Source organism: Ceratotherium simum, chromosome 11 (genome assembly GCF_057802395.1).
Source record: "Ceratotherium simum simum isolate JZ-2026a chromosome 11, ASM5780239v1, whole genome shotgun sequence".
Lineage (NCBI taxonomy): Eukaryota > Metazoa > Chordata > Mammalia > Perissodactyla > Rhinocerotidae > Ceratotherium > Ceratotherium simum.
In genome coordinates, this window is record NC_141910.1 from 43,486,981 (window position 1) to 43,513,675 (window position 26,695).

The 26,695-nt window shown below is 38.4% G+C and overlaps 1 protein-coding gene and 1 pseudogene across 3 annotated transcripts; both read right to left on the reverse strand.

Annotated features, from left to right (window-relative positions):
• Positions 1-6,465: 6,465 nt before the first annotated feature.
• Positions 6,466-10,428, reverse strand: GEMIN6 (gem nuclear organelle associated protein 6). 3 transcript variants are annotated; one of them, XM_087436865.1, is made up of 3 exons: positions 10,349-10,428; positions 9,611-9,754; positions 6,466-7,187 (listed from the first exon to the last, which is right to left on the reverse strand). In XM_087436865.1, the coding sequence occupies exons 2-3, from the start codon at positions 9,733-9,735 to the stop codon at positions 6,812-6,814; spliced, it is 501 nt and encodes a 166-aa protein (XP_087292991.1). In that variant the 5' UTR covers positions 9,736-9,754; positions 10,349-10,428; the 3' UTR covers positions 6,466-6,811. The 3 variants fall into 3 exon arrangements, with proteins under 3 accessions (XP_087292991.1, XP_087292990.1, XP_087292992.1); XM_087436864.1 differs by lacking the exon at positions 10,349-10,428 and adding an exon at positions 10,126-10,314; XM_087436866.1 differs by lacking the exon at positions 10,349-10,428 and adding an exon at positions 10,122-10,314.
• A 5,855-nt stretch (positions 10,429-16,283) lies between these two features.
• On the reverse strand, positions 16,284-18,503 carry LOC101389820 (tetratricopeptide repeat protein 39B pseudogene; annotated as a pseudogene).
• Between the last annotated feature and the right edge of the window lie 8,192 nt (positions 18,504-26,695).

Sequence of the window (26,695 nt, forward strand, 5' to 3'; positions counted from 1 at the left end):
GGAAAAAAATAATAAATAAATAAAACTTAAAAAAAAAAAAAGAGTTCTTAGCTACAACACCAAAAGCATGATCCATAAAAGAAGAAAAAAATTGATAAACTGGACTTAATCAATTTTTTAAACTTTTGCAGTTCAAAAACATCATTAAGAAAATACAAGCCACAGACTGGGAGAAAATATTTGCAAATCATATTCTGGTAAAGCACTTGTATCGAGAATATATGAAAGACTCTTACCACTCAAGTAGACAACTTAATTTTTAAAATGGGGAAAATATTTGAGCAAACATTTCACCAAAGAAGATATACAAATGGCTTAATAAGCACATGAAAAAATGCTCAACATCATTAGTCATTAGGGAAATGCAAATTAAAACCACAAGGAGATACTACTTCATAACCACTAAAACTACACACAGTAACAAGCTCTGGTTAGGATGCAGAGAAACTGGAACCCTCATGCATTGCTGATGGAATGTAAAATGGTGCAGCCACATTGGAAAGTAGTTTGACGGTTTCTTAAAAAGTTAAACATATAGAAGATAAAAACAACAACAAACACACACATAGAGACAGAGACTGGATTGGTGGTTACCTGAAGAGAAGGGGGGTGGGGGAGGAGGGTGAAAGGGGTGATTAGGCACGTGTGTATGGTGATGCATGGTAATTAGTCTTTGGGTGGTGAACATGACGTAATCTACACAGAAATAAAAATATAATGATGTACACCTGAAACTTATATAATGTTATAAACCAATGTTACAAAACAAAAAAAAGAAATATAACCTCCAATAGAGAAATGACCTAAGTAGGAATTTTAGAGAAATGAAGATATGAATGGCAGTTAAAAAAAATTTCATAACCAACCTCATTAAAAAAAAAAAAGTGAAACATAGAGCCAGCCCTGATGGCCTAGTGGTTAAAGTTTGGCACATTCTGCTTCTGCGGCCCAGGTTCAGTTCCCGGGCACAGAACCACACCACTCATCTGTCGGTAGCCATGCAGTGGTGGTGGCTCACATAGAAAAACTAGAAGAACTTATAACTATAATACACAGCTATGTACTGGGGCCTTGGGAAGGGGAAAAAAAAGAGGAAGATTGGCAACAGATGTTAGCTCAGGGTGAATCTTTCCTAGCAAAAAAAAAAAAAAGTTAAACATAAATTTATCATATAATCCAGCAACCCTACTCCTAGGTATTTCATCCAAGAGAAATGAAAATATATGTCCACACAAAGACTTGTCACAAATGTTCAGAGCAGCATTATTCATAATGGCCAAAAACTGGAAACAATCCAAATATCCATGAACTGATGAATGAATAAACAAAATGAAGTATATTCATAATAGAATATTATTCAGTAATGAAAAAGAACCACTGGTACATGCTACAATGTGGCATTTCAATTCAATTTCAAAAACATGCTAAGTGAAAGAAGCCAGATGCAAAGACCACATATTGTATGACTGCATTTATATGAAATATACAGAAAAATCAAATCTACAGATACAGAAAGTAGATTGGTGGTTGCCTGGGCCTGAGAGTAGGAATGGGAATTGACTGCAAACGGGAGAAGGGATCTTGTGGGGATGATGGAAATGTTAAAAAAAAAAAAAAAAAAAGAATTTGCGATGGTGGCTGCACAACTCTGTAAATTTACTAAAAATCACTGAATTATACACTTCAAGTGGATTAACTTTATACATTAATACTATCTCAGTAAAGCTCTTTGTAAAAAATATGTATGAAGATACCTTTAATTACAAAAAGAAAAGTAGTAACTTTACAGTGGAGAAACCTAACAGACACCACCTTAACCAAGCTATCACAGCTAACATCACCAGCAATGGGACGAAGCAACATCATGTGCCTCCTGTGATGTGATGTACTAAGAACACACTATCATTTCCAGGGTATTCCTACCAAAAAATGCATACCAAATTGAATCATAAGGAAACATCAGACAAACCCAAATTGAGAGTTATTCCACAAAATAACTGGCCTGTATTAACAAATGTCACTGTCGTGAGAGTCAAACAAGGACTGAGGAACCATTCCAGATTAAAGGAAACTAAAGGAACATGGCAATTGAATGCAATATATAATCCAAATTTTGTTGTTGTTGTTTTGCTTTTTTTTTTGTTTTGAGGAAGATTGGCCCTGAGCTAACATCTGTTGCCAATCTTCCTTTTTTTTTTTTCTTTTTTCTCCCCAAAGCCCCCGGTACATAGTTGTATATCCTAGTTGTATGTCCTTCTAGTTCTTCTATGTGGGACGCCACCTCAGCATGGCTTGATGAGCAGTGAGTAGGTCTGCGCCCAGGATCTGAACCGTGAACCCTGGGCCACCAAAGCAGAACGTACCAACTTAACCGCTGCACCACCAGGCCGGCCCCCCCAAATTTTTAAAAATTGTTTTTGTTTTGTTTTTTTGCCGTAAAGGACATTGAGATAATAGGTGAAATTTGGATAAGCTCTGTATTAAATCACATTACTGTAACAATGTTAACTTCCTGATTTTGATTACTGTACTGTGGTTATTTAAGAGGATGTCCTCATTTTTCCATTCTGTCCATGATTTACTCTCAAATAGTTCAGGGAAACACACACTCACACACATACACAGAAAATGCAAATGTGGTAAAACATTAACATTTGCTAGATGAAGGATCTATGGGAATTCTTTGTCTTGTTCTTGCAAATTTTCTGTAAATCTGAAATTATGTCAAAATAAGTTAAAAGCAGTGCATGTATGCTTTAATTACAGTGTTTATTAACATATATATCCATTTGAGTAAAAATTAGAAACACAAAGAAACAGATATAACAAGATGATGAGAATATGGGGGAAATAATTTCTTGAAAATGAAGATTTTTTAAAATGAAATATGAATCAAACAGTTGCCATACTGGAAATAGAGATGCAGAGGGAATGCTAATTAATAAAGAAATACATCTTAAAGCAACTTTAAAACACCATTTTATATTCAGTAGCAAAAATTAAACAAAACACTCTGATGAAATTTGTATATACAGCCGGCCGTCCATATCCATGGGTTCTGCATCCGCAGATTCAACAAACTGCAGATAGAAAGGCCTACGATGGTTGTGTCCGTACTAGACATGTAGACTTTTTTCTTGTTATGATTTCCTAAACAATACAGTATAACAACTATTTACATAGCATTTACATTGTATTAGGTATTATAAGTAATCTAGAGACGATTTAAAGTATATGGGAGGATGTGCATAGGTTATATGCAAATACTATGCCATTTTATATAAGGGACTTGAGCATCCGTGGATTTTGGTGTCTGCAGGGGGTCCTGGAACCAATCCCCTGTGGATACTGGGTACCAAGGGACAACTGTACCCTTATTTATTGCTCTTGTCAATGTAAAGCAGCACAAACCTTTAAAAAGGAAAAACCTACATGTGTTCATACTCTTTGACACAGTACTTTCATTCCTAGGCACTTAGTCTTTGATAATAGCAATAAAGATGTATTCATGAATGTATATTCTTTGCAACATAATCTATGGTAGCAAAAAGGAAGAACAAGAGGGGCCTGCCTGGTGGCGTGGCCCTAAGTTCACGTGTTCTGCTTCAGTGGCCCGGGATTTGCAGGTTCAGATCCTGGGTGTGGACCTACTCACTGCTCATCAAGCCATGCTGAGGCAGCATCCAACATACAAGAACTAGAAGGACCTTTGAGAGAAAAAAGAAAAGGAGGAAGATTGGCGACAGATGTTAGCTCAGGGCCAATCTTCCTCAAAAAAAAAAAAGGAAGAACAACAAACGTCAAAATTTAGGGGAATGTTTCAATAAGTTGTGGTTCATCAACACAGTAGAATATTGTCTTAAATATTAAAATTGTGAAAACTCCAGAAACAGAAAAATAAAAAACTATATACATGGATTACAATTATGTAAAAACTTTTAAAGGATTATAAAGTAATATGCGAAAGTAAAAAGTATGTATGGGTACTGGAATAATTTTTCAATAAAAGAAAAATGCTTTAATGTAATCTCTGAACAATAAAAAGCAATTGTATAATAATAATAAATAATAAAGAAGGTGGCAGGAGAAAACTGGGAGGTGACGGGTATGTTTATGGCATAGATTGTGGTGATGGTTTCACGGATGTATACTTACCTCCAAACTCATCAAGTTGTATACATTAAATATCTACAGCTTTTTGTATGTTAATCATACCTCAATAAAGTGGTTTTAAAAAAAAACAATTGTATTCGGCAGTAGAAGAGGTAAAGTATACGTAATTATAGTCCTTCACTGCTCTCCCAAAATTTAAGCATGAATTATAGTAATCCTTAGCCCTGACTCTAGCATTCTAGAATCTACTTCAAGAGGCATCATGAAATTTCCATCAGTTTTCATCAAATAAAATGATTGTGAATGCTTTTAAATTTTCATCAATAATTTTTATAAAAAACTTAATTTATGGAAAAACCTATTTCAGCCATAACATCTTTAGGAGAAAGTGGAGAGAGTCAGAAAATCAGATGAACAATGGGATAGTAAGAAATCAGTGTGAAGGTTGGAAACTTTGCTCTAGGGGGACCAAAAAATACTCAATGAGTCATAACCACCTTTTGTTTTGAAAAGTAGTATTCTTGGTACCAACTGTGTTCAAGGACTATCCTGGCTACCGCCTCCAGCTGGCAGCGAGCAGAGCCAGCTTTGGGGAGGAATCTCCCTCTGGGAATCTGGAACCAGAAGAGGGATCTGAACCAGGTAAGTTAAACTCCTGGGGAGAATCTCAGCTGAGGAACTGGCTGGGGCAACTCCCTAAGCAGGCTGGTTTCCATGGCAGAGCCAGATAATTTACCCTTTCCAGCACTCAGCTTTTGTTTGCAGGCAAATTTTTTAAACAATCAGAGGATTCAGTTGCCTAGAAACAGTCTCTGTGCCCAGCTCATTAGTCTGACAGCAAATAAATCTATCAACACCAATGCACCTGTCCCAGGGCCAAGGCTCAAGGCTGACTGACGCTGGGGATAATTTCCCACGTGGCCCTCTCTCCTCTCAAGGCTTCCCTCATTTTGTCAGAATCAGTCCCATGCTAAATTTAATTTGTTCTTATTCCCCTTTCCATATTTGCTTTCCGAAGACATTCCCAGGTTTGAACTGGGGAGCCTTAGTCACAAGCAGAAAGTTTTATGCGCTAAGTTTCACTTTTAGGATCATGGAACTTTGAAGTTGTGAGGGAAGGACTTTCTCTTCCCCCAAAGTTTCTACACTGCTCTTGCAAGTGTCGTCTAGGACAGGGAGCATCACCATTATCTGGGAGTTTGTTAGAAATGCAAATTCCTGGGCCCCAACCCCGACCTACTGAATCGATTGGGAGTAGGGCCCAGCAACCTGTTTTAACAAACTCTCCAGCTGATTCTGATGCTTGCTGCAGTGGGAGAAGCACTGGGCTACATCCTGTTATTAGACAACTCTGCAGGAAAATGACTGAGCTATGTTATCAAACTGCACTCCAAGACCCCCTAAAACCTGACTATTTTAAAGTATTTCTTCCAAATGGTGCCGATTCTCTTTTTGTATGGATGACAAGGGACACATGAAAACTGAAAGAGCAGTTTGCACAGCTGAATCTCTTGCGGACAGACCAGGGAGAAGTGAGAGCGAGTTTAGCCCCGTGGCAGCCTCAGGGGCCTGGCCAGGTCAAAACTGCCTTGGGAAGTATGCCCTGACCCCTGGCTACTTCAAGGATCTCCTAGGGCAAACTTTTTTGTAAAAGGCCATATTTTTCTGTAAATATAAGCCATATAGTTTCTGTCACAATACTGAACTCTGCCATTATGGCTCAAAAGCAGCCACAGACACTATGTCAACTAGTGGGTAAGGCTTTGTTCCAATAAAACGGTAGCAAATGGAGGCAGCAGGCTGGATTTGTCCCAAGGGCCTGAAGTTTGCTGACCTCTGTCCTAGGGAGTCAGGGGCTTGGGGTTCCTAATGTGATGTAGGAACCTTGGGGTCACTCTAGACATGCCTCTGAAAAGACCCCCAAACTAACAATCTGTGGTGACTTTCTAGGCCAGAAACCTCCATATAGAGTCCTGGCCCACGACTGGCTTCCAAGGGGTGGGGCCAGGAGTAGTGAAGCAGGCATCCTGCATTCTCTCTCTTCAGTGAAGCCTGACTCGGGGAAGGGGGACTCTAGGCAGAAAGCATCCTGAGCCAGGACCTGGGCTGAATCCTCCAGGCAAAGGAACTGCGTTGAGTTCAGCAGCAGAATATCTGTCACATTCACGTTTTTCCTCAGAGATATCAGCCAGTGCTCACTTTAAAAGTTTTGAGAGTTATAAGGCTTATGTTTTAAGATTTTTACCAATAGTCAAAACTTTCAAGTTTCAACCAGAAAAAGCATATATTCTGATTCAAAAAGTATTTCATCATACCTTAAAAAAAAGATAAACATTTAAAACAGACACATAGTTAGTGCAAGGGACGTAACAAGACGTTTTATATTGAATCTAACATGTTGCGTTTTTTCCAAATACATTTCTTGCCTAACAAAAATGGAAGGAAAGACTCTTACAATTCTGATGTCCCTGTGCTAATTTTGTTGCATGTGATGCTCTCCTTACCACAGTTCACTTATTTATTAGCACCCATAATCCACATCCTTGATTTTACCAAAACAACAAAGAATTAAAACTCACACACACTTATGTGCCTTTAAAGTCCTGTAATACGATGAACTTAACATTCAAAACATTTTATGAAGGAAAAACAAAAATGAAGTCTTTTTGTAATCAGTGCATCCATAGTTCTTGGTGTCTCATTGGGAAGCTGCAAGATGTCCTTGAATAAGATCCTGAACACGGGACAGAATAATCTCATTAGAACTGCTGCAATTTTCTGGACCATATGGTGGGTCTATAGTCAGGACCCCAGCCACACAGAGAGTTCTTCGTGAATCTCCCTGTTCAGTGATGGGGATGTGGTTCTTCTCAAGCCATTTCTTTAAGCTGTTCTTTCTCTTTTCCAGATCCTCAGGGCTGTATGCCTCGCAGTCTCCAGACGTGAACAAATGCATCAGCTTCTCTCTCACTCTATGGTCCCCTTCATTCATAGTTTCAACAGTCTGCACAGCATGTCCCATAATTCCGGTCACAGACATGCTGCCATCTTCAAGGAAGTTCACGAGGACAATACTTTGGAGGAAAAGTAAGTTCAGAGCAGATTTGCAAAAGAAAAACCTAAAGGCCCATAAAACTATGGAAGAAGCAATGGAATGAGAGGCATCATCAACACCAGCGGGTCACTGGAATAATAGGAAATGCTCTGCCCTGTTTAAAATAAATCCTCTCACCACCAGACATTTTACTTGTGCAATAAGCATTGACTGAGGGTCTTAAACATCTAACCTTTATGTCCAGCCTAAAGCTAATCATTGTGGGATGCAGTTTAAACATTTCTTAAAGAGTTATGAATGCCGTAAATGTGTATTTGAAAAGAGAGGGTACAGATTTAACTTTTAGAGTTAAAAAACAACTGAACAGGGGCCAGCTGAGGGGCACAGTGGTTGGGTTCAGTGAACTCTGCTTTGGCAGCCTGGGGTTCACGGGTTCAGATCCCGGGCGTGGACCTACACCACTCATCAAGCCATGCTGTGGCAGCGTCCCACATACAAAATAGAGGGACATGGGCACAGATGTTAGCTCAGGGCCACTCTTCCTCAAGCAAAAAGAGGAAGATGGGCAACAGGTGTTAGCTCAGGGCCAGTCTTCCTCACCAAAAAAAAAAAAAAAAAACCCCACAAAAAAAACTAAATAACTCCCCTTCCAAAGAAAATAACAAAGGACAAAATTAATGCAATAGAAAACAAGAGTCAATAAGAGGATCATCAAAGCCAAAAGTTGGTTCTTTGAAAAAAAATAATAAAATTCATAAAACTCAGGCAAGATTAATAAAAATAGAGAAAGAAGGCACATATAAATAATATCAGGAATAAGGCAGCAAAGATTAACAGTATAAAATATTAAAAACAAATTTATGCCAATAATTTTGAAACTTAAAACATAAAATTTCCTAAAAAATATAAATTTCTACTACTGACACAAAAAAAAGAAAGAGAGAATGTAATCAGTCCTATAATCTTTAATAAAAACTGAATAACTAGTTTAAAATCTTCCCATGGAAGGGCAAAAAAGGTCCTGACAATTCTACCAGCAAGTTCTATAAAATGTGCAACATCAAACATTCTAATCTAAAGACTCTAAAAGGAGGACAATGCTTTCATTCATTTAATGAGGCTAATATAACCTTGATACCAAAAGCAGAAAAGGACAGGATTAAAAAATAAAACCATAAGCTAATCTCACTCCTGAATACAAATGCAAAAATCCTAAATAAAATAATGTATGATATGATATATGACACATGATATGATATGATGTGATGGGAATTTCAGTTCCGTAGTACTCTTCCCAAAAGCCTATTACCCCAGTCTATTTATGAGAAAACACTGTACAAACCCAAATTGAGAGACATTCTACAAAGTACTTCACCAGTACTCTTCAAAAGTGTCAAGGTCATGAAAAACAAGGAAAGACTGAAAACCTGTCACAGATCAGGGGAGACTAAGGAGACATGATGATTAAATGTAATGTGGGATCCTGGATTGGATCCTGGAACAGAAAAAAGCCATTAGTGGAAAAACCGGCAAAATCCAAATGACTGCAGTTTAGTTACTGTAAATTTTTAGTTTTAACAAAGGTACCATGGTTGTGTAAGATGCTAACATTAGCAGAAGCTGGGTATATGGGTACTCTATGTACTTTCTTTGCAACTTTTCTGTAAATCTAAAACCATTCCAAAATAAAAAGTGTGTGTATCACCACCTTTAAAGGAGTCTTGCAAAAAATAAATCTGTTCCTAATTAACCCTCTAGATATGACTACCGAAATACGGAAAATAAAAGAATATGTTAAACTACACTATGATAATGCAATGAGCTAAATCCAGAATGTGTGTTAAATCCTATAAGACAAATGACTGTTTCTTCAACAAATAAATGACATGAAAAACTAAAAAGAGAAAGTGCAGAGCTATAGATTAAGATACTTAAGAGACATATCAACCAAATTGCTAAAATAATATAAAAAGATATTTTTGAGACAATCAAGCAAATCTGAACTCACACTAGGAATTAGCTAATATTAAAGTTATTATTACTTTTGTTAGGTGTTATAATGGTATTGTGATTACATTTATTAAAGAGTCCTTATCTACTAAGAGATATATTGAAGTATTTATGAACAAAATTAAATGATGTCTGCTATTGGCTTTAAAATATTTGGAACAAGGGGTAAGGTTAGTGTTTGTTATACTATTCTCTTTACATTTGTATATGTTTGAAATTTTCCAATAAAAAAAGGAGTGTCTCATTGCTATGAACTTGGTTGGTCTGACAAGGTACGTAATCCATAGTTAGAACAGCAGTTAGATTCAAAAGTAATAAAATTCTTATGTGGGAATAATTAGCCTTTCAATTATCTGCTTTCTTAATTTGGATATAACATAGAGGCAGCACAAAGAGGTGTCACGATTTCAGGGAAGCAGGACCCATACTCACTTGGCAGAGACTGGGTCTGTGGTTAAAACCCATCCTTTATACTCCTTCTCATTGGCTGTCACTCTGACTTCTTTATAAGTGTAATCTTGCCATTCTAAGGGGCCTTTCTTCATCCATTCATTCATGGCTGCCGGCTGGCTAGATCTAAAACAAACACCAGTCCGATTAATATATATGTTCCACCTAAGCAAATGTCTTACCTCCAATTTCCATCCTAGAGGTAGAGAACAATTGTGATTTGCCTTAAATTCCGTTATCAGGAAAATAGTTAATATTTACTATTCATTCTAAAAGCTAAGGGGACACCGAGTCGCCGCGGGGCCCAGTCGGGAGTAACTCATCTGGCATACTTTTCCTCCACCCCCAATCCCATTCCAGATCGCCTTCACGATGGCTTTGAACTCCAGTCTGCAGATGCTCAAACCCTGTAACTCTGCTCTCCTTGATCAAAGTTCACTCCACGCCACCTTTAGCCAAAAGTGGAAAAAACCCACAAAACTCTGATATCCACCCACTCGCTCTCTGGCTCCGTGTCTCCGCTGGATCCCTCCAGGGAGAGGCCCCCGGATCTGTGACAATTTCCTCTTAAAATTTGTTTGGAGAATGCATCAACGAGAGGGCAGAAGCTACGGCTCTAGAACTCAGCTTCCCTGGCCTAGCCTGCAGCCTCATGATACTTGGAGCTGTAAGCAAACCAGGTGGCACTTAACGTTTAATCCTGACAAACGAGAAAAATACCAGCTAAAACTTCTAGCAGCGCCCGGTACTCAGCAACCACGCTGTGAGGAGGGAATTTCTCGAGCGGAGCCCGCCTGAGTCCAGCATCCTTTGCGCCACGTCGTCACTTCCTTCCCCCAGAATTCTCTGTTTTGTAGTCCCTGGGCTTGGTCCCACCTGGAGGTCTGCGAGTCGCGAGGCGTGGAGTGGTAAAGGCGGATGCAGGGTGCGGGTAGAGGCTGAGACTTTTGTGTAATAATAATAATAAGACTTCTTGTTCGCCAGAGCCACCCCTTTCCACTGCCATGATGGACATTTCAATTTTTTTTTAAGAGGAAAAGGCTCGTGCCAGCTCCTCGTTGAGAGTAGAGGTGGAAATGCACTTTTGCCATGGATTCAAAGCACATGAACCCTCTAGGTAAATCCTAAAGCTCCAGAAGTGTGAAGTGAAAGTACCTTGGAGAAAAGCAACAGAGCTAAGGTATTTTTTGTTTGTTTGACCTGTGTAAGGCAATTAAGATGCCTGCTCCTTTGGGAGGTGCCCGAGGTACATTCCTGCAGATGCAGCAGCCAGAATGTAAAGCACGGGATTGGGTTGAATTCCACCTAGTCGATCACTCACTATAAACGCCCTCCCACCTCCACCCCCGAGTGGAAAAGACTCGCTTCCACCACAGATTTTTGGTCATGTACTTAGTTGGCTTCTGGCATGGACCAGAATTTCTTCCAGACTGTGATCCTGAAAAATGGTACAAGGTGGTAAATGTCGACAAGTTCCTGCAAGTGGAACACCAAGAGAGATTTACAAAAACTGAATTAGAGGACTATCAAACCACAATGTAGAAAACATCGAAAATTAATCAGCTTTTCCCTTACTACTTGGAATTTGAGTTCCATATAATCCTTGAAGTATATTGTTTCTTATTGTCATCATTTCAAATAATCCTTCCTGTAACCTTCACTCATTGAATGATTGGCTGATTATATTAATGTGACTTTAGTGGATTAAATTAGATTTTGCCAAAGTCCTATGTAAATCTACAAAGAGCTAATATAAACACCAATTATTGTAGTGTGAAGGAAAACATTTGGCCTCATAAAAATTCAGTCCTAAACCAATTTGTGACAACTGGTCATTTGCATTTTAAGTCTTCTATCTATACCGCAGAGTGAAAGACTTTGTTTTATATGTATATATATTTAACAATGGGCTTTTTTGAGCCACCTTAAGCTGGCTCCTGCCCACCACCGACTGTGCTCCTACCAGCTTTATGACTTTGGAAGTCATTTACCTTCTTAGATTTCAGTTTCCTCATCTATAAATGAAAATATGGGGTTAGATGACCCAAGATCCTGTCAGCTCTAAATTTTCATGACTAAGCCATACACAGACACTTAGTGAGCCCTGTAAACCCTCTAAGGACAGAGGCTTTGTCTGTTTTATTTACTACCATATACACCACCTCTAGCACATTGCCTGGCATATAGTAAGTGCTCAATTTGAATTGAATTTTTATTTCTCAGTTATATAGCACCTAATATGTGCCAGGCACTATTTTAAGAACTTTCAAATATTAACTCTTTTATAAGTGAATAAATAGAGTGAAGAGAATGGGAAAAATTTGAGTGATGGAATGACATGATTAAATTGGTATATTAGAAAGGATGCAGAGAAATTGGACATGCAGAAAATAGGGAAGTATAGAGCATATACAGCATGAAACTTTATGTAAAATGTAGCCGCTCTATTCAAACAGAGCTGTGATATTAGGGGGGAAAAAATTCCAGCACCACTTCCCAAATGGAAATCTAGTTTTTGAGGGGCTAGTGTCTCCAAATTGATTAGTCAGCTGCCCTACCCAGAAAGGAGATTTTACAACCTGAGAGAGGAAAGATTAGTTTCCCTAGCAGTAGAGTGAAGATAGGATTGTTTCCTAGGATGAAAATGCTTTGAACAGACTTTGTGAACTCTAAAGCACCAGACAAATGTAAGGCATTAAAGTTTAGAAAATTGCTTCTGTGTCATTGCTTCTCAGATATACCCAGATAATATCTTTTGGCTAAAAATCAGTGCCATTTTTTTCACTGAGTTCCTCTTATTCAAAGAAGTAATCAATCTAAGTGGTAAGAATATACATGTTTTACGCCTATTTTATTTTGATTTGAAAAAAAAATAAAGTGGAGTTAATCATTTTTATTTTTCTCTGCAATTGCCTTGGGACAAAAAAGGATGTTCACTACTGAGTTCCTAGTAACTACTGCAGTGGTCCAGACAGGAAATAATAAAGTCCTAGCCTAAGTGATAGCAGTGGAAATGAAAAAGAGAAAAGGAGAAATAGATTCAACAAATATCTCAAAGGAGAAATCAACAGGATTTAGTGATGGACTGGATTGGGGCAAGGGCGTGTTGAGAAGAACTTTGACTCTAGGCCTTGAACAGAAATTCTCTTTGTTCTTCATTCATAATCCCGTGTCTTCATTTTTTCAGGATCTCAAGTGTCCAAAGAGTTATTATATTTACTAAATTAGATGAGAAAAATTTTTTCATGGAATAAGTAAAATGCTTCAGTAGCACTTTATTTGTGTTTATGGCACAAGAAGGCAACAGTGAGGTAACTCCTCTAAGCTCTTATAAACTAGGCCTAAGTGTTAAATAAAATGGATGTGATTAGATTTGTGATTCATTTGCACAAAGAGACCATCTATAATCTGTGTAACCAAAGAATGTGGGGAGGACCGAAATTCAACCAAGTGACCTGGTTGTATTCTCGGGAATCAGGACTGGAACGGGCTTGTGTTTTAGTAAATGGAAACTTAATTATATTGTACCCTACTTGGACATTCAGTAACCCAGGGTTGGCAGCAGAAGGTGTGGAAGAAGAAAGGTCAGCAAGCAAAAGGTTGGGAGGTATTTCTTGGAGACTCTGAATCTGGAAGGCAGGCACTTTCCAGAGATGTATGCATATTGTGGGGAATGGATGCTTCATCAGGTCTCACCCTGGCTGGGAATAGATATTCCTAAAACTGTCTCTTTATATTCTGATTCCATGCTCACCATGCTGCCTTGTGACTCTTCTGCTGGTTTTCTAGGTACGCTGTTTATCAGAAGAAATGGTTCTTGACATGGAAATATGAGCACTTTCTAGTCAATAGAAAGGAATAGACCAGAAGTCACAAACTAGAGGCCAAAAGGTCATATCAGGACGTGCAGATAGATTTAATATCTGCACTGTGTTGAATTTTTTTTTTAATTTGAAAGCCTTTAGATAAGTTTGCTCTTTCTTCTTCACAACTTCACAACTTCATTTTCCACCACTTTTATTGTTCTATGCTTGGCTGCTTCATATGTTTACGTTACCTGCCTGACTCCTAGAGGAAATTGAGTTTGCAACTCTGGAATAGTCCCTACTATAAATAAATAAATTAGCAGAGTAAATTCTACCTTAATGTCTTGTGAGTTTGACTGGTGAGAATCAGCCTCAATGTGTCTAGTCAACTCTCGGACTAGTTAAGGTCCCGAACCCGGGCTGTGGGTAGCAACTTCACCAAGGAAATACCAATTGCAAGATTCCTGGTAGAGCCCCATACAGTCTTCTCCAGGTGATTCCTGATCTCGTTGTTGCCTTGCCCCCTCTTCAACTGTCTCCCTCAATACCATTTTGTAGCCTATTGTTATTTAGGTATGTGTTGTGGCAGTTACTGTAGGTTAGTTCATTTAACAGTCCTTTCCCACAACTTCCTAATGAGGTTTGAAAGCTAAAACTCAATCTTCAGCTTCCTTTGCAGGTAGAAGTGGCCATAGAAATATTTCCAGCCAATGAGATATACATGGAAGTCCCTAGGAAGGCTGTTCCTTCCGAAATAAAAAGGCAAAGCTTCCTAAGAAGGAGAAAGCCTTTCTTGTTCCTTAACTATTCCTCTTCCAGTCTGCGTGCCTTGGACATAAAGCCTGGAGGTGCAGCCACCTCTTTCCACGGTGAGGAGACATGCATGAGAAGGCCTACAGGCCAAGCAGAAAAATAAAAGAAAGATAATAAGAGCCACACCAGACCTGAACTACCTAATTTCAGATTTCTTTTGTTTGGGACAAATAAACCCCTATGTGTTTAAGCAACTGTTTTAAGTGTTTCCATCCCAACAAAATCCTTTTCTAGCTTATCTCCCTAATAAAGCCATCAGGAGAGAGACCACACTTTCTATCCTCAGTACCCTGTTCAGTGCCTGCATATAGTAGGCATTCAACATATATTTGTTTAACCAATTAATAAATTTGGAAGACAAAACACAAAACCATAATTTAGGCAGAGAGTTACTTATTTCATGAGTGACAGAGATAAACTAAGAACAGAAAAAGCAGGGCCGGCCCCGTGGCTTAGCAGTTAAGTGCTCGCGCTCCACTACTGGCAGCCCGGCTTCGGATCCCGGGTGCGCACCGACGCACCGCTTGTCCGGCCATGCTGAGGCCACGTCCCACATACAACAACTAGAAGGATGTGCAGCTATGACATACAACTGTCTACTGGGGCTTTGGGGGAAAAATAAATAAATAAAATTATAAAAAAAAAAAGAAAAAGCAAATTAACAGGTCAAATTTTATATTGGCAAAGCAGTAACAAAGAGACCTTTGTTTTTTTCCAAGAAAGTAATTTAAATCCTCTGCACTGAAGAACAATGTATTATTATTCTTACTAGTAGTAGTAGTAGTAGTAATAATAAATGTGCATTAACTCAATCTTAATTAACACAGAAAAAAACCAGGAGATAGGAACTATTATTATACCTATTTTATAGCTAAGGAAACTGAGGCACAGAGGCCCGAGGCCACATAGCTAGTTAGCGACAGAGCTAGGATACAAATCCAGGTAATCAGGCTGGAGTGGTTTAATTAACCACTATACCGTACTAATTAAATAATGGGGAATAACTCAACCACAATTGTTCACCTAAAGTCTATTTTTAATTAATCAGGAGCATGGTTTGCAAAGTAAGCATTTCGAAATCTGAAATATTACCTCTTCATTGTGCTCCAATTGGTTGTTTGGACACTCAGAGCATTAAGATAAAGTGTTTCACTCATGTGTTTTAGCAAACCAAACTTTCCCAGGAACTTCTGTTTCCAAGGGTTACTGCAAGGAGGATACACTCAGCCAGACTTAATGGTCTGGAAATTAGGGATTGATTTTATCCCTAAGGCAGGTAATACCGAGCCCCATACCTACAGCTGCTATTTACTCTCAGATTAGCCCACTAACAATCGCCAACAGGATAGATGCAAGCAGTTTCATTATGTTGAAGAGCTAGTCTTAATAGGAATTACACTTTAGGGAGGGAACTAAAGGAAGGGCTACGGGCAACTACACTTTCCCTCAACCAGCCTAGTCTTGTTTTTCTCTACCCAGTGCTTCCTTGGCCTCCTCCAATTATCTTCAAAGGGTTTGTGTTTGTGTGTGTGTGTGTGTGTGTGTGTGGAAGGGGAGGCTTCCTTTCTCTCTATCCTGTGGCAAATTATAGACCCATTTTTGAGCTTCCCAATGAAAAAAGGTAAAATATACTACTGATCGCACAGGGGAAAAATATCTTGTCAGGTATAAAAAACCAATAAAAATTATTGTATATAACAGAAAACCATTCAGTCTATGCTATTCAGTGTATCATTGTTTTGAAATGTCAGTAAGACCTTAAAGTCTTTTTTCTGTCTTTTAACAATTAAATCAAAACATTTACAGGGCACTGAGATTTCTAATGTAGCTACTTTCCCTATTTTATTTGCAAATTGTATACATTATCTAGTGAGATGGTAAAAAATATTGAGTTTTTGACAATGTTATCTAACATAATCAATAAATTTATAACATATAAGAGAGTATATAATGTACATCATTTGCCTTTTCTTTTTCAAGAATGTGCATCACTCCATTTGCCAATCTAAGACATTCCATTTTATACGTATGGAGAAGGAAAGAGGGAAAAGTAATGGCCAATTCCTTTCCTACTTGTTCCTGGTCAGATTCTTAGCAGCTGCCTCTTCTTGGATTTCTTCCACAAAGAAATGGTTTTCCTACCTGTTAATTACCTTGCTGACTGTAGATACTTCACTCATAATAAACAAAACCACACTTTGTGTCCATATCACTTTCCTTTAGCTATTTGTTCAAGGGCTATGTGAACCCTAAACTGTAATCGGGCTTCCATGGAATAGTCTTTGTAGTTTTTTATGTTGTCTAGGCTTTTTGTTGCATTAGCATTATCTCCTTTGAGATAGTATAGAATTCCCAGTTCATAGTAAGTATACGGCACCAAATAGTGGTCATATTTTAACAATTTCTCCTTTTGAATGACACGATTAAAGTACTGTTCAGCCATTGAATATTTCCCTAAGTGTTTCAGACATAGACCTTTCAGTAGATTTAACAAACTTATGTCATCTGTGCCATACTCTTTATTTGGATTTTCTCGTAAAAATTCTTCTCCTTTGTCAATTATTGAAAGCCAGCTTCTGATAAGGCCTAGTTTTTTGCTTATGACTCGGAAACCACTCCAGGCATAAATGAATTCCAGGATGGGCTGTGCTGTAAACCAGCCTGTGGTAGTACCATAGCGCTGACCCTTGTCAGCAACAAACTTTTCTATTGGCACAGAAGTTCCTAAAATTTTGACTTTCAGGCTATCCACTTTTATGAAGAGAGAGTTCATATCCTCACTTACCAATTTCACAAAATCAAACGGAAGCAAGGCCAGTAGTATAGCTTTACTGTACAAATATATTGTCTTGGACCACCTGCTGTTCTGAAACAGTAGATCTGCATAGCGGTAAGCCTGCTTCCAATCCTGCAGAAAAATGTGGCACCACATGAGTTCCCAGTAACAGAGGTGATGAATCTGTTTCCATTCATTTTGAATAAAAATGCACTCCTCTAATATTAACTGTGCATTCTCCAAACTTCCTTTCAGCATAGTAAAACGTGCATGAAAAAATTTAAGTATGACACACTTTGGAAATTTCTGAAGGTAGATTAGGAAGAGATCTTCTATAGCAGAATTGTGACCCTTTTCAACACCAAAAGCTACATAGATATAATTGTAATAAAAGAGCAGAGTCACAACACTTAAGATATTATTTAAATGGGATTCAGATGCACTCTCATGAAGCAAAGCCAAGCCTACCTCTCTATCACCAGAATAGCCAACAACATTGAGTAGTTTGAGTGTCTTTGGTGGTACAAGTGATAATATCAAATTGAATGCTCCAAGTCCAAATTTTATTCCTCCAACCAGATGTCTGTGGGTTTTGCTTTGGTTGTTAGGTATCTGTGTTAACACTTGTTGACAGTCTTTGTATATTTGATAACTTAACCCAACACTGATCCCACTTTTAAGAAAACTAAGCACACTGTCATCCTGTATAAATGTTATAGTGGATTTCAAGATCAAACACTCAGCATAGCAGACTTCCGCATGCAATTCCTCTTCTTTGATTGCCTTTATTCCCTGTTTACTCACTAGATGAGACAAACTCATCATCCTAGATTTTCTTCGGAAACTGTTACAAGTTTTCACAGCTTCCTGTGCAGCAGTCATTCCAGTCTGTATATCCTGTGGATCAAAAGTCAAGATGGCCTTGACAACCATGAGGATATTATAAATTAGAGCATGGTATATGCTGTTTTTCGACCATGGATGAATGAGATTTATGGCATCTGAGAATCTGTTATTTAGAAATAAATACAGTCCAGTTGTGCATTCTTCCAGGGAAGATATCAGATTCATTGTTGTTGCCACAGGGATAAATTCATAGGCGTCTTCAAACTTGTCCTCCTTATCATTTTCTCTCTTACTTAGAGTAAATGATGTAATGTCATCCTCCTTATCATTTTCTCTTTTACTTAGAGTAAGTGACATATCTGCTTCCCCACTTTAGAAATGGGAAATATCTGAAGTGGAGTGATGTGGCTGCAAAGAGGGTAGCTCCTGCTCTCCTGACTGGGGTCACTTCTTCCACAGCCTGAGGTGTTGCTGTTGTAATGGAGGCAAACAAACTAATAGCTGTGAAGCGCAGCATTAGGATATCCTCATCTACGTCAGATAAAGGGAAAAAAAAGATAATTTTATTTACCTGGAAGATGTATTTCTGAAAAGTTCAAATCATTTGGAATGTACTAAAGAAACATGCTCTTTTAAAACACTGTGAAGTAAATCCTTTGTAAATGGAAGACTTATTTTGTAGCCATCCCTCCAATCTATTATTTTCATAAGACTATGCTTTTATGGGTTTGTGTTGTAGAACTGTACTGTGATAGCTGTAAAGTTTCACCATAGAAAGGCCTTGGGGGCAAGAATCTGGCTGGAAAGGGGAATGTATTTGCATAGGTCTCTAGTTAAGACTGAGAAAGGGGTGAATTGTCCAGGACAAAGAAGAAAGATTATGGGAATGAAAAATCCATTCCATGCTATTCTTAGTACCACCACTGTACTTGCATATATTTTTATAGAAAACTACATCTTGATGAAATATTATGGTTAGTTGTATAGGACTTTGGATATGGAAAGTGCTATGTAAACTAGAGAGATTTCCTAGCATTGTTGCAGTTAGGAAAAAAATTCAAATGTAACAGTTGTTATCACAGCATTACTATAGTATTTTAGTAGGAAGGTGGGGGGGGCACAATGGAAAACCAGTTACAAATAGCAAGCTACTTAATTTATTCATAATAACACAATAGGTTTGATTAATCTATTTTTAAAAGTAGAAACAACAAACACTTTAGTAATATTACAATGCTTTATAATAATTACAAGTATACTGTAAAATGTACTTTAATTCTGTATTTTGCTAAGTTAAAAGACAGCAGGGGAAGGTAAAGCAGAGGAGAATAATCAAAGAAGAAGAAAGAGAGACATACAAAAGAAAGAGATGCAGATTTTTACACAGAGGGAGAGAGAAAACTGAGAAAAAATATGTTACATATGAGGAAAATAATGATGGAGAGGACAGCCTCAGAGGTATTATTTTAGTTACGTTTCTTGTTTTTAAAACCTCAGGGTATTAGCAACTGCAATCACTATCCATTGAAAAGCTAAGTTCATTACACATTTATCTAAAAGGCTCAGTTCTGAGTGGGAAAGCCATGTACCCCATTAGGAGGGAAATTATTCTTGGGGCTGCAATAGTAGTGGCTAGATTAAGGTTAGCTGGAGAAACCTAGAAGAGGGCCAGATTCAACCCAAGGACAAAGTTCCCTTTCCTCTGGCCTAATGCTTTCAAATTATATTCCATAAAATCCCTATTCTCCATCCAAGACAGCCCAAATTTTACTTTTTCTGAAACCTTACCTAAGTCTGTCAGCATAATCACTCTAATGGCATTCTGTATATATCTCTATGAGTGTTTATCTCACTGCATTGTAATTATTTATACACCACTAACTTTCACCACTAGCCTGGGAGCTTCAAGGCATTATTTGTGTTTTATTCAGCATTATATCCCAGTTCTAGCATACTCCCTTGAACAAAGTTGGCATTAATAAATGGTTACTAAACGAATTCAGGTGCCCACAACATATTTCTAGGAATTTCTTGAAAGCAAGTTGTAAACTCCTCTTTCTGCCCCATGATTGCTAGGCTTGCTACTCCCAAAGAGCATATAAAGGTATAACCATAATGAATTCCCTGTACCAAGATTTACTTGTACATTGTTCTCTAATATTTTTAGGATTGGGATTCTATTTTTCACCTAGTTCAAGGATTAATACTTGTATAGTCAATAATATACATTTTCAGAGATGCTGGGGGGGGGGACTTATTCCCTATTCTTTTTTTCTCAGTTTTATTGAGGTAAAATTGACAAAATTGTAAGATATTTAAAGTGTACAACATGGTGATTTTGGGGGGTGTGAGAACATTTAAGTTCTACTCTCTTAGCAAATTTCAATTATACAATACAATCTTATCAACTATAGTCATTATGTTATAGATTAGATCCTCAGACCTTATTCATCTTATAACTGAAAGTTTGTGCTCTTTGACCAACTTTTCCCTATTTTCCCCACCCCATTTATTCCCTGTTCTTAATGTTCCCATAAGGGGACTTTTTTGCTAGAGGAATACTCCTGGCCAGTGGGCTGATTTCTGGCTAGGTGTTGATAGAAGGAACTGGGAAACTGTTGCTCTATGCCTTCTGAATTCCTTCATTTGGAACCAAACTGTCCAAAGCCTGAAATCAAAAAACAGGAGAATTTTTTTTTTTTGTGAGGAAGATCAGCCCTGAGCTAACATCCATGCCAATCCTCCTCTTTTTGCTGAGGAAGACTGGCTCTGAGCTAACATCTTTTGCCAGTCCTCCTCTTTTCCCCAAAGCCTCAGTAGATAGTTGTATGTCATAGCTGCACATCCTTCTAGTTGCTCTATATGGGACGCCGCCTCAACATGGCCGGACAAGCGGTGCGTCGCTGCGTGCCCAGATCCGAACCCCGGGCCGCCAGTAGCGGAGCGCGCGCACTTAACCTCTAAGCCACCGGGCCGGCCCCCAACAGGAGAATTTGTCTTCTGCTATCCAGCTGTGCCTGGGACCAAGTGGGTAAATCTGTTTCATTAAGGAGTGAGGCATTAGTGAGCCCGCTTGGCAACACATCTGAAGTCATAGTTAACTATCAGCTTAATCAAAATGGTCATGTTTTGGTCTCCTTCTGCCTGACTCTTGCATCTATATGTCGTTGGTTCTGAACTCACGGGAGGAAAAGAGATGTTATTTATTGACCCCTGAAACCATCTCTTCCTCCTTCTACTCTTGTATTCCCCATCTAGATGAGGGGTACCATCATCCACCCTAGATCTCTTTTTTCCCTCCTCCCATATCCATCAGTGACCATACCCTGTCAATTCTACTTTGCTGAGTGAGGTGCCTCTCTCTTGTCCTCCAAATCACCCCGAGCATTCTTCTTTAACAAGACTTATCACTAAGGTTATAATATGGTAAAATGCACAGACTGTGAAGTTAGGTTGCTTAGGTTTGAATCCTGATTCTGCCATCTGCCTGGCTTTACTGTGCCTTTGCTTCCTCATCTGCAAATAGGGAATGATAGTACTTCTACCAAAGAGTGGCTGGGAGAATTAGGTGAATTAATATAAACTGTAAAGCAGTTAGGACAGTATCTGGCATATGTAGTAAATACTCAATATAGTATTCTATACTTGTCCTCCCATAGCCTGGCATACAGCAGGTGCTTACTGAATTGTTCTAAATGAGGTTTGGGATGCAGACAGCTTTGTGTAGGAGTTCCAAAGCTTCTGGTGGTAGAGGCAGAGTCACACTCCTATCATTCTTTGCTTAAAATGTTCTGTCTGAAATGTCTTCTTTACCTCTATCTACCAGTCTACGTTTGGAAGGATCAATCTGGTGAGAATGGATTAGGGACGGCTAATACTGAATCCAAAAGATCAGTCAGTTAGGGGCCTTCTGTAAGGTAGGGAGGGAGAAGTTGAAGATACAGAAAGGAATAATTCAATAAAAAGGAGGGCAGAAGGGGATGCACAGAGCAGAAGTGAAGAGAAAAGTAGCCTTGGATAAGATGAGAAAAACCTCTTCCATTAACATAGAAGAGCCTTCCTTCCTATCATTCATTCAATACAACTTAAACTGATGATACATACTTAACTGAATACATACTCCTTCTATATGCTGAGCCCTATCCTTGGTGTTGGGGATACAGCAGTGAACAAAACAAAGACCCTGCTCCCATGGAATTGAGTTTCTTAGGGGAGAGACATTATGGCAGGGGAGGGACATTGTAATGGGAGGAGAGAAACAATAAATAAATGAATAAATAACATATCAGCTGTTGATATATGCTATGAAGAATAATAAAATAGGTTAAGACAGAATAAAGAATTTAGAGAGTGATGAGGTGTGAGGTACTTGCTATTTTATGTAAGGGAGTCAGGGAAGGCCTCCCCAATAAGGTGACATTTGAGCAGAGATGTAGAAGAGGTGAGGGTCTCTTGATCTCTTCTTTCAGTCTAAGATAAGTGAACATCTTATGTGTTCCCATGATGCCCTGAGCTTATCTCTATCCTAGCACTTGCTATATATATTTTTTAAATGTCTTTTTTCTGCATTTTTTATATCTGTCTTCATCATCGAGTACAATGACTGGCACTTAGTTATTAAACTAAATTAACATTTATCAAATGGCTATCACAGTTTTCAATTTATATATACTAAGATAAATTCAAGATGAAGTAATCATTTAACTGTTAAAACTATAAGAGTCAGGAAAATGTAACAGTGAAAACAAAGAACTGATGGCCTTAATATAGTAAGAGTTCCTAAGAATCAGTAAGATAGAAGAAACACTCCAACGGAAAAATCAGCAAAGGACATAAACAAATTGACAATAAGCATAATATTTAATCTCACTGTAAATTAACAAAATACAAATTACAAAATAATATATCCATTTTGAAAATAAAATTTGGGGGGCTGGCCCTGTGGTGCAAGTGGTTAAGTGTACATGCTCTGCTGCGGTGGCCCGGGGTTCGCTGGTTCGGATCCTGGGCGCACACCGACGCACTGCTTGTTGAGCCATGCTGTGGCGGTGTCCCATATAAAGTAGAGGAAGACAGGCACGGATGTTAGCCCAGGGCCAGTATTCCTCAGAAAAAAAGAGGAGGATTGGCAGCAGATGTTAGCTCAGGGCTGATCTTCCTCACACACATACAGGCAAAGAAAAGAAAAGAAAAGAAAAGAAAAGAAAATTTGGGAGCTGGCCCAGAGGCATAGTGGTTAAGTTCACGCACTCTGCTTCGGCGGCCCAGGGTTTGTGGGTTCGGATCCTGGGCACACACTGCTCACCAAACCAAGCTGTGGCAGCATCCCACATGCAAAGTAGAGGAAGACTGGCACAGATGTTAGCTCAGTGACAATCTTCCCCAAACAAAAAGAGGAAGATTGGCAACAGATGTTAGCTCAGGGCCAATCTTCCTCACCAAAACAAATAAATAAAATTTGGCAGATTAAAAGAATTCATCTTCTATTAATGAAGGTGCAGAGAATACCCAAATACCCTTGTACACTTGTTGGTGGTTTTATAAATGGCTGCAACCATTTTGGAGAGCTATTTGGCACTATATTTTAACAGCTTTTTACATTTTTTGTACTCTTTGACCCAGAAATTTCACTTATGGAATTATTCTAAAGAAACAATCAGGGATGTGCATAAATATCTATACAAGTTATAGACACTTCAGCATTATATATAATATAAAAAATGAAAACAATCTAAAATTTCTCACAACAGAGGATATAGATACAATGGAATACTATGCAAACATTATAATGTTGTAGAATATTTAATGACCTGGAAAATTGTTTATGGTTATAATGTACTGTATTAGTCAAGGTTCTCCAAAGAAACATACTGTACAGTATGAGCTAACTTCTTTTTCTAAAAAAAGGTCACTTGACAATTATTTATTGAGCATCTGCTTTGTGCCTGGCACTGTTCTAAGATGCTTGGGCTATAGCAGTGCACAAGACAAATGTTTTACCTGGAAAGTAAAATCATGCATGATTATTGCTTTTTTCATCGTGCTCTTCTATAGTTTCCCTTTTTTTTTTTTTTGTGAGGAAGATTGGCCCTGAGCTAACATCTGCCAATCCTCTTTTTCCTGAGGAAGACTGGCCCTGAGCTAACACCCGTGCCCATCCTCCTCCACTTTATATGGGACGCCGCCACAGCATGGCTTAACAAGTGGTGAGTCGGTGTGCACCTGGGATCCGAACCGGCAAACCCCGGGCCACCGCAGCGGAGTGCATGCACTTAACCGCTTGTGCCACCAGGCGGGCCCCTATAGTTTACATTTTTTACAACAAACATAAATTATTTTTATAATTTAAAAAAGTATTTAGGGGCCGGCCCAGTGGCATAGTGGTTAAGTTCGCGTGCTCTGCTTCAGTGGCCTGGGGTTTGCAGGTTTGGATCCTGGGCATAGACCTACGTACCACTTATGAAGCCATGCTGTGGTGGCATCCCACATACAAAGTAGAGAAGGATGGGCATGGATGTTAGCTCAGGGCCAATCTTCCTCAGCAAAAAGAGGAGGATTGGCAACAGACCTTAGCTCAGGGCCAATCTTCCTCACCAAAAAAAAAACAAATTTTTACATTCTCAATTTAATATTACATGGATAATTAATCATCTTATCCATATAACTCAATGGAATAATTGAGCAAATCAAAGAAAAACATGCAACATTGCTGTCCAAAATCATTAAAAATTTTGAATTGGATTATGATTATTAGCTTTGAATCATTTTGAAAGTACGCTTGAATGTATGATACATGAATGAATATAAATGAGACAATGAATGTCTAAAACATCTAAGTGATTTTTCTAAAACTAAGTAGTAAATTACAGAGACAGGATTCAATTTCAAGTCTTCTGAGTCCCAGGTCATTTTTCTTTTCATTACCTCACACTTTATTCATCAGAGAGGTAGCTGGATGACCTTGGGCAAATAACTTAACTTCTCTGATTCTATGAAGTAATATAATTAAGCTAAGCTTTTAAGTATGAGTAGGACTTTCATAGGTAGAGCAACTTGTGGGAACAATCAAGGAATATTAATATTATAGGGATAAGAATGGCATAAGGAAAGGGGCAGAGGTTTGTCCAAAAACGAACAATTTCCTTGTCTTCGCCGAGTTAAAAAATGAGTTAATATAGGTAAAACACTTCTTACAGTGTCTGGCACATACTAAGTGCTCAGTGAACACTAACATTTAGTAAGATACTTGGAGGCTAAAGCCCTCTTTTGATATGTGAGAGAAATGAGGCCCAGAAAGTTTGTAACAGATCTAAGATCACATGATGAGTTAATAATAAAGATGCGAATGTATGTTGCCTGACTTGCCAACTCAATGCTTTTTCCAATTCTCCGTGAATGTATTCTTGTTGGAATATGTCTATAAACACAGGCTGAGACAGTGATCCTGGACTGCGGGGAATCACACTCCACACCAATAAGCTGCAGGAATAGCCAGCCAACCACTGTAGCTTTCTTTCAGACACTGGTTTACTTCAACAATTACTTTGTGTGTGTGTACTCTGCTTTGTCAGCAGGAACGGGAAGCTAACTAATTGTGAATACTCTTACCACAGCTCTCCCATCTTTCCACACCCCGAGAGGCTTCAAGGTGTAAAATAACTTTTCCTTGACTGTCCTTCATCAAGTTTCATTTAAAGACCAAATATATCTAATGTGTAAGCAATACAGAGTAGAAACTTCAATGATATGCCCTCAAAATATGTCCTGAGTTAGTACTTTTGCGAAATTACATACAACTTCTTCTTATAGAAAAGGTAGAAAGTTGACATTTAAACTATTTTAAGTAAATTGTATTAAGATGATTTCCATTCCCAAGGAATGAAATATTACATATTTCTTGTGTGGTTCTACATGGGTATTATAAATTAAAATGAAAAAAAGGAAATCATGGTAGATATGAAGTAAAATAGTTGGAGTTTGCAAATTTATCAAAAAATAAATTGTCAATAACTTACAGGATTTTTAAAGAAAACAGACCCAGTCACAAATAGCTAGTAACTGGGAGGATGTAAAAGTGAATGTGATTTTTTAAAAATGTTCATGGAACATTCATAATGAGTAGTACTCCTCCACACTAGCTTATCTTTTTACATTACAAACACTTCAGGACACAAATGGCTTGGGACTGTTTTTCCAAAGAAAGAGCTATCATGCAGGCCACCATATTCAGCAATATTTCAAAACTATATACTAATTGGAAATGTTCTATCTGAATTAATGAAAGTTAAGGGATATTTTGGAAGAATACGATTTTATTGATTCTGAATTTTGTGTGTGTGTGTGTGTGTAGGCTATAAATATGCTTCATTAAAGAAAGAAAAAACAAGAGGTAAACATGAAATACTACTTTTTCAGGATGTCTAAAGACCCATAGCAGAAGAGAGGGAGGCTGGGCCGGCCCTGTGGCTTAGCGGTTAAGTGCACGTGCTCCGCTACTGGCGGCCCAGGTTCGGATCCCGGGTGTGCACTGATGCACCGCTTCTCCAGCCATGCTAAGGCAGCGTCCCACATACAGCAACTAGATGGATGTGCAACTATGACATACAACTATCTACTGGGGCTTTGGGGGCAAAAAAAAAAAAAAGGAGGAGGACTGGCAATAGATGTTAGCTCAGAGCCGGTCTTCCTCAGCAAAAAGAGGAGGATTAGCATGGATGTTAGCTCAGGGCTGATCTTCCTCAGGAAAAAAAAAAAAAAGAAGAGAGGGAGGCTCTCACTGAAAAAGTTATCTTTTGAAAGACTGCAGGAACATTTGAGCTTTGGGAT

Coding starts and splice junctions, on each gene's coding strand:
- GEMIN6 (XM_087436865.1), bottom strand. CDS start 9,735: ATGAATGAATGGATGAAGAAAGGCCCCTTAGAATGGCAAGATTACACT. Junction 7,188..9,610: donor ACAGACCCAGTCTCTGCCAA/GTGAGTATGGGT, acceptor TTTCCTCCAAAG/TATTGTCCTCGTGAACTTCC.